An 8,581-nucleotide genomic window follows, 5' to 3' on the forward strand; every position below is an offset into this window, starting at 1 on the left:
TTTTTGTTTTTGTAAGCACCGATCTTTAAAAAATACTGCTGGGAAGTTCATATATCGGAGTGCACTTCTAGAAAGTGGATCCAATCACAGGGCTCGCTTACTTGCTTTTCCTCACCACTGCCGCCACATCAGTTTTACAATTATTTTGCTTCTTTTTCACTACATTGTGCAATTCAGGGAGGTTAGTCTTCTCTATAACAGATGTGGAGGAATTTCTCAGAGTGTGCTTTAATACGGTGAATTGCAGCAGAATTGGATCAAGGAGGAAATAACTGCAGATGTACATGTGAAGCTCCTAAAGTAACTCTCAGCAAATAAAACTAAAGCTCTGGCTTAATGGGACAGGGCGAAACACCTCTCCCCATGCACAAATTAAGGGTGTCAAATTGAAAAGGGAGTTTGCAGTCTCTCTGAAGGAGCAGGTGCACAGAGTGCACCTGCTCCTTCAGAGAGACTGCAAACTCCCTTTTCAATTTGACACCCTTAATTTGTGCATGGGGAGAGGTGTTTCGCCCTGTCCCATTAAGCCAGAGCTTTAGTTTTCCCACCAGTAGTATTGTATGTTTACAAGCCAAAGTTCAGCTGTCTTCTAGTACTTTTATTTATTTATTTTTTAAAAAAATTGCTTGATCCAGAAAGTTATTAAATTTCACATTTTAAAAATGGAGGGGATATAGACATTGAACAAATGAAATAGGACTTTCTAACAAGGAATTGTATTCTGCCTAGTAGTCACAACGCAGAGGCCCAAGGCCAGAGAATGCGAATTGCCCTTAACTCCCATTGGCTTAGGCCAGTAACAAAGAGCTTGTTTGTTGATTTCAATGGTACTTAAGTTTCTGTGATATAAAGTCATGGGCTAATGCAATGTATGTCATTATGAAGGTACTGAATATTTTAGACCTGTTGCATCCCGCATGAAATGACTTGCATTCAAGCACCATAATATCCCCCGATTACTGGAGAGGAGTAGCTATACCTAGTTGCTAGAGTTGCTTTATAGCAGCAGCCTTGCCTAACCTGGTGCCTTCCAGATGTATTGGACTACAACTCCCATCATTCTCATGATGGAGAGGATGCACGTGCGTGTCAGCAGCAGAGAACACTTTAGGAGTGGGGCAGCAGCTAGTTCACAAATTAGGTGCTGTTTCCTTTCATGGTTCATTTCTTTCAGCATATAAAACAAACATTTCTAAGAGCAAATGGAAACAGCATCCTCCTCCACACTAGGTGCTAATGTGGTGCTTATCCCCAAACTTGAAGTGGTATAAAATTAATGAGTGTGGGATGCAAGGGGGGAAGATGGGGAAGAAGGCATTTTTCAAATTCTTAATTACAGTCACTTCCTGTATCTTCCTACAGTTTATTATTATGGTGAATAATAAACTGCAATTTATTTATTTATTTATTTTAAAAATCCTGTTCTCCTGAAGGGTGGAACTCTGCTGAGGCTGCAACCCTGCACACATCTACTTGTGAGCAAGGCCTGTTAGGCCCAGGGTGTGTTATTTATGAGTAAATATCTCTAGGATTAGGCTGGGAATCTGCTGACTATACGTACTTACATTTAAAAACATAATATTCAGAAAAAAAAAATGAAACAGTTTCTGGCATTTTAGGAGAGGCGGTGGTGTTATTTTCGGCATGTGCGCTGTCCAATAGGTGTGTGTTTGGTTTTACACCTATGCAGCAGTGGCAAAGCTTGCCTTGCTGCCAGGAGTTAAGTTTCAGCTTGTCTCAAGTAATGCTGTAAGTGCTACAGAGGCCTCCAGGATCATTCAGTCCAAAGTCCATGGCAGGACAGAAAAAATGAACATAATGCACTGCAGGCAATGACAGCAATAAAATGCTATCTCCATTAGTGGAGGCTGGTGGCTCTGATTTCGGTGGGGCTGTGCATCCATTCTGGGTTTCAGTCAGAACTCTAAATCATCTATCCAAGGTGCTGAAACTATTTTGAGTTAGGATTCATAAGTCAATGTCTGTCTTACCACCTACATCTCTCTTAAAAACTGTTGGGCCCCATTCAGAAAATTTACCAAACGATGGTTTGGAGGACTGAGAACTCCCCCTTTTGCCAGACGTGACGTAAAGAGAGAGATGATTCTGATCACAGTTTGCAACATGCCAGTTTCCTGTTTCATCTGGATTTAGGAATCTGTGGTTTGTGCAAACCGTAGTTTGCGAACAAAGATCTCAAACCAGAATGGGATAGTTTGCCATTACAAGCTGAATTAAGTCGATGTCTCCTAACCTTAAGCCAACATATGAAGAGATAGGTGTGTGTCAAATAACATTAAAAGCATATTTAGACAGAAATATGTGTTTCAACTCCCAGCATCCCTCAGCCAGATATGCTGAGTCATAGGACTTATTCCTGTTTAAACATGCATAGGATTGTGTCCTAAACCAACATACTCACCACTGACCTGTGTGTGTGTTTTCAGACTTACAACAAAAAGGCAGCCTGCAGAAGGAAAGAGTATCAGAATGGCTCCACAGCTGCTGTGAACGGGTACACAAATAGCTTTTCTTCTCTCGAGAACAATATGAAGCAAAGAAAACAAAGGAAGGATTGAAGACCAAACTGAAAAACCATTTTGATATTCCGGGCAACGAAAAAAAATAATCTGATTGTAAGCACAATATGTGTTGTGCACTGATAACTTTTGACAGCTACTGTAACTATTCCTGCCTAGAATAGTGTCGATTTATGTAGGACTTAACCAGTGCAAAACATCCTAGAAACTATCCATAGGCTAAAGTTGATGATGTTGATAATACTGGGTGGTCACAGACCCAAGTGTAAACTGTGGAAGGGAGTATTATGGTAGAAAGAATGAATATATATATATATATATATATATATATATATATATATATTATATGAATGACACTGCTGTTGCCTTACTAGTCAATATGATAGGTGCTGATTTATGATTCACAAGTTCAAAACTGTAATCCAAATTCATATTTTTTAACTGTAGATAAATGCATGTGATTGTAACTTGTACAATGGATTTGTTTAGTTATTTTGTTTTTCTGTCATTTAAAACGCACATGCCTTAAATTAAAATACAAGCAGGGCCCAAAACTTAATTCTGGTTTGCAAATTCATGGAAATATTTCACTCTGGGAAAGACTTCTCACAAGACAGTTTATACTCTGGTACAGATACCCAAATATGAAACTGAAATGTATACCATCCCTTATTTGAAAAGAGCACATGCACATAAATTGTGGGTTTACACCTTCAAAATGTTGGTTAAGTGGCCATCCTGAAAAGACAGGGCACTCTCAAATGCTTCATGTCCACCATTTATCACAGATGCAGTGTGTGTTTGTGTACCCAGTATTTGGGGATCACAAGTAAACCACTCATAGTTGTTTGGTTCCTTCCATGAGTTTGTCGGGCGCAATGTGTATGACTCATGTCTGCTGTGTGCCACAGGGAAATTGGAAATGGCAGCCATGCCCAAGGCAATTCTCCTACCTGTGACCTGTTCCTTTCTTGATGGCACTTGTGGAGAAGATGTCGGTCAGATCATGCTTGGCATCTTTTCAGTTTCACAAGTCTGCAGCAGCTTCTCTCCCCCCCCCCATTTGACTAAGTTTTCATTTGCATAAGTAATGGAAAGATCATTGGCACCTAAGCAGTATGTAGAAATGGGTGCTTGACTCTCTAAGCATTAGAGAATGCATAGGGTGTCCAGGGCATGTGACACCCTTTTAAATTGGCATTCCCAGGTTGCCCTTTGTAAAACTACCATGAAGGGGTCTCTCTTGCCTGTTCCTTTTGGCTGCCTTCCTCCTGAGGAAGGAACTGGGTAGAAGCCACAGCTGGTTCTCCTCCCACTTCATTGGTAGTTTTAAAGCCACAGAGCCAAATCTCCAGGTTGAAACCAGGCAAGCCAAGTTAAATGTATCTGTGACTTAACTGCAAAGCAGTTTTCTGGAAATTGCAGAAGTTGTGATGCCTCCACATTCTCAAAACTGACCATATTGTTTGACCAAACTTTAAAAAGTGGATTTCAGGGTAATTGTAGTATTTTACTTTTTATACTTAAGTTGGCATTTTGTTGTTGTTGCTATTTGTATAACAAACATTGGGTTGGATCCTAAGAACCACAAGTGGAATTCTACTGGCAGAACAGGGCTTCCCCTTCCCGCTCCAGATCACTGAATCCCTGGAAACTGGTCATGTCGATACAGGATCCTTGAAAATGAACAATGTGGGATGTAGCTCTTACAACTGTTAGAGGAAATTGAGAAATTGAGGATCTGCCCAAATGCAAACACAAATTCCTTCCACTCACACAAGTAGCCCTTGGATTCAGCCCATTGACTATAAAACGTGCCTAAAGCAAAGGGGTTTTTGCACAGTGTGCAAATCAGACCATGCCAGATTTTCAATGTTATGTGAAAATCCCTTGGAAATATGTTGGTGATGAGTGTCTGTTTCCTTAGTGTCTGTTTATCTCACCTGCATTTTCTTCACTTGTTAATGGTTTATTTAGAAATGCTAGTTGAAATTACTGTTTACTGTAACCCACCCACCCCCATCCAGCCACCCACCTGCACTTGCAGTGTCAGTTGTAAAGCCGGCATCTGTAACAGATATGCTATGTAATATGGTGGAGTTTTAGCCTATTAACATGATGTACTTCGTTTGTGTCAAGCCATCCTATTGTTCATATCCCCAAAATTATTAATTATGATTTGATATTGATATAAATATAAGTTTGACCATGTTTTTGCACAGCTGATGTTGGGGAGTTCTCCCTATTACTCTTGTAATTATTATTATTTTGCTTGTTTTCGAAATGAGAGACAGACCCAGGTTCCTCTGTGTGTGTGTGTGTGTGTGTGTGTGTGTGTGTGTGTGTGTGTGTATGCGTGTGTATTTTTTGTTAATGCTCTCAAAGCTTGTATGTATGTGTCTTGGTTTCTAGGTACTGATTTGCAAAGTCTTTACATATTTCATACAGCAGCTTCACCATTCAAATTATGCTGTCTAAATATGTGTGCTAAAAATAAAAAAAAAACTAGCTTGTCTGAAATATCTCCATTGTTAATGTTTTGTGTTTTAATCATTAAATCATCCTTGATTACCTGTGTCTGCGTTTCAGTACAGTGATGTCTTAATAGATCCAACTTTTCAACTAATGCTAATTTTTATTTATTATTTATTTTATTTATTTATTACATTTCTATACCGCCCAATAGCCAGAGCTCTCTGGGCGGTTCACAAAAATTAAAACCATTCAAAGTATAAAACAACAGTATAAAACCATAATATAAAACACAATATAAAAGCTCAACCAGATAAAAACAGCAGCAATGCAAAATTACAAATTTAAAACATCAAGTTAAAATTTATTTATAGACGTTAAAATGCTGGGAGAATAAAAAGGTCTTCACCTGACGTCTAAAAGCATATAATGTAGGTGCCAAGCGAACCTCCTTAGGGAGCTCATTCCACAACCAGGGTGCCACAGCAGAGAAGGCCCACCTCCTGGTAGCTACCTGCCTCACTTCCTTTGGCAGGGTCTCACGGAGAAGGATCGTCATAGTTAGCAGCTTTACTTGTTAGTTCAATTCCTACATTTTTGCATGAGACATACAAAACAGCATATTTTCCTTATACAGTACCTGTCATAATACCAGAAATAATTGAAAACCAGGCTATTTTTTAAATGGCACCCATGTTTCAACTTTTGATAGGCAAAACTGAACAAGATTAGTATGTCGCTTCTTTATAATGTGAACGTTCCTATTGTAATCGGGGTAGATCGAGACCAGTTTAAATCTAAAGTGTATTTATTTATTTAATACATTTGTATAAGCTTTTCTCCCAATCAATTTAGAATTTTTAAATACTGAAACTAATGTTACCTCAACCCACTCCCAAAAAACTAAGCACCAGAATACAGCAATTCTTACCTGTTCTTTTTTAATACAAAGGGCAAACACACATTTGAAATCCGGAGAGAAGAGCTGCTTATGAGTGGATTTTGAATGGAGAAATGGATAGGTGAATAATTCAGCACCCCATCCCTCCCCCCACAACATTTCCACTTTAAATCCTCTCTCAGAATATATATAAAAATGAGAGGAACAGCCACTATGATTAACATTACAATATGGAAGTAAAATACCATATATATATATATATATATATATATATATATATATATATATATATATCACAATGTGCAATATACAAGAGGTTAAAAATGCAATATAAAAGTGCTCCGTAAACTTTGAAGGTCTTGGCCAGATGCATTTCGATTGGAAGTCTTCAATGGCCTATTACACCGCTATTCCACATTCTAAGGAACTAGCTTCCAAAATGGGGGCTGACTAGGGAATTCCCAAAGATAAAGGATTAAATGTGTCACTCCCCTGTAGTAGTAAGTCAAGGATAACAGTGTTTCGGCTACCGTGAGCGACATTACAATATGGACCCATGACATTTAGCATAGATACATGTCCACATTCCTAATTAGAGCAATTGCTATGAACTATCAGTGGTGAACAGCAAAAATCACTCTGAGGATCACTGATAAGTTATTCACTGCACTGCCACATTCACTGCAGAAGAGCTGTTTTGAGATAGATATAGATATAGATATATATAATCTCCAGCATTTTCCTCGTAATCCAACATGTTACCCGCCCCTTCTTCCCTCATAACCCCAAACCATACTTTCTTTCCCATCACTACAGGTCTCTTCAAGCACCCGCCATCTAGATTTGCCTCCATTTCATTTTCATATGCTATCATGTGCTCTTTCTACTCCCCTGCACCCATTCTGCTCATGCAACTAGTATGTTACCACAGGTTCTTCAAGTACCCCCTCCTTTTTCACCACTCTGCAGCTGGCTTTAACTCACCCCCAATCTCTGAAGGAAGGGGGGGGAGTGTGTGAACAGTCTTCCCACCTCTTTCTCTTCCCCTGCCCCAAACATGCCTTCTCACAGAGTTTTGTGCAAGACCTTCACTCTCTCAGTAACCCAGGTAATGAGCTTTGAATGCTGTTGTAGGCTATGTGTAGTGGAGCCAGTTGCGGCAGGCTCGAGAAACGAGTGCCAAATCTTCCACATATCTCCAAATCGAAGGAATAGGAAGAGCAATGCAGATGACCTGATGCAGACTGTGAATCTGCGATTAACACCCATTGGAGCCAGCCAGCATGGCCAATGGTTAGCAGTGAATTGTAGAGCGTCATCACGGGGAAATCACATTTGCTTACCGTCACTTCTCTGTTCGCACGTTTGTCCCTCATTACTTCCTCTTTTGAAAGAGGAAGTCAACAACATGCACGTGGCCCATTCAGTGAGCCGTTTTATCCCACTCCTGCACACTGCAGGAGATAACAGAACTTCTGTCTTTAAAAATAAGTCGGACCAGGATGATTTTTTGTCACGTGAAGAAGGCTAGAAGGGGTGGGAGGCAGACGATGTCGTGAGAGGGTCCAGTAATGAGCGTGCAATAAAATGCTCGTCTGATGGAGCTGAAAGTTGGTATTATTTATTTATCATGATGTTTAGGCCACTTTTAAGGGTAGAACAGTGCAAAACAACACAGAACAAATGCCATGCACATTCAAAAGTTATTCTATAAAAACAGCGTCAATCAAACCTGCAGCCTACAAACTATAGTGAAGTTGTAGTTCAATGACATCAGGAGGGCCATAGTTTCCCTACCCTGATGTATTACTATTTAATAGATTTATATGCCGCTTACCCTATTTTCAAAAACCTCTCTGAGTGATTCATAGGGAGATTTAAATACATTAAAATACATCATGATACACGTTAAAAATACATAAGAATAGTTAAAAGGTTTATAAAAACATTAAACTAGGGTGACCATATTTTGGAAACCAAAAAGGAGGACAATATGGCCGCCCTCAAGGAGGCGTGCCCACCTCAACATGCCCAGAAGATGGGACCATCTTGACATGACAGGCCCCCAAGGGGGTATGGTCTTGGTCACATGACAATAAGGCCACCCTCAAGAAGGCATGCCCACCCCAACATGCCCAGCCTAAGAAATTCCTTAGAAACAGAATAAAATCTTAGTGCAGTTGTTGTTGTTGTTTATTCGTTCAGTCGTTTCCGACTCTTCGTGACTTCATGGACCAGCCCACGCCAGAGCTTTCTGTCGGCTGTCGCCACCCCTAGCTCCTCCAAGGTCAAGTCTGTCACCTCCAGAATATCATCCATCCATCTTGCCCTTGGTCGGCCCCTCTTCCTTTTGCCTTCCACTTTCCCTAGCATCAGCCTCTTCTCCAGGGTATCCTGTCTTCTCATTATGTGGCCTTAAAGGGATATTGTGTTGCTAAAACAGTTTGACTAAATGCTCATCATCATCATCATCATCATCTAGTAACCACTTTCCACAGATAAACATGCACAATTTAGGGAGGATGGGGAGAAGAGAGGAAAGACCAACCTCAAAGCCCTACTTTCTTGCCACTTGTGACTATTTATTATTATTGCTTTTACGTCCTGACTTTTTTCCTCCAAGGAACCCGAAGTAGCATACATAATCTTCCTCCTCTCCATTTTATCC

General features: G+C 40.0%; 1 protein-coding gene across 2 annotated transcripts in view; it reads left to right on the forward strand.

Annotated features, from left to right (window-relative positions):
* The window catches only part of ELOVL5 (ELOVL fatty acid elongase 5), a 60,212-nt gene extending 55,664 nt beyond the window's left edge, over positions 1-4,548 (forward strand). For both annotated transcript variants that reach the window (XM_063125057.1, XM_063125058.1), the window contains exon 8: positions 2,448-4,548. In XM_063125057.1, coding sequence (XP_062981127.1) covers positions 2,448-2,579 — 132 coding nt within the window. In that variant the 3' untranslated portion in view covers positions 2,580-4,548. The remainder of the gene's footprint in view (positions 1-2,447) is intronic.
* The last annotated feature ends 4,033 nt before the right edge of the window (positions 4,549-8,581 follow it).

Source organism: Elgaria multicarinata, chromosome 4, assembly GCF_023053635.1.
Source record: "Elgaria multicarinata webbii isolate HBS135686 ecotype San Diego chromosome 4, rElgMul1.1.pri, whole genome shotgun sequence".
In the NCBI taxonomy this organism is placed as follows: domain Eukaryota; kingdom Metazoa; phylum Chordata; class Lepidosauria; order Squamata; family Anguidae; genus Elgaria; species Elgaria multicarinata.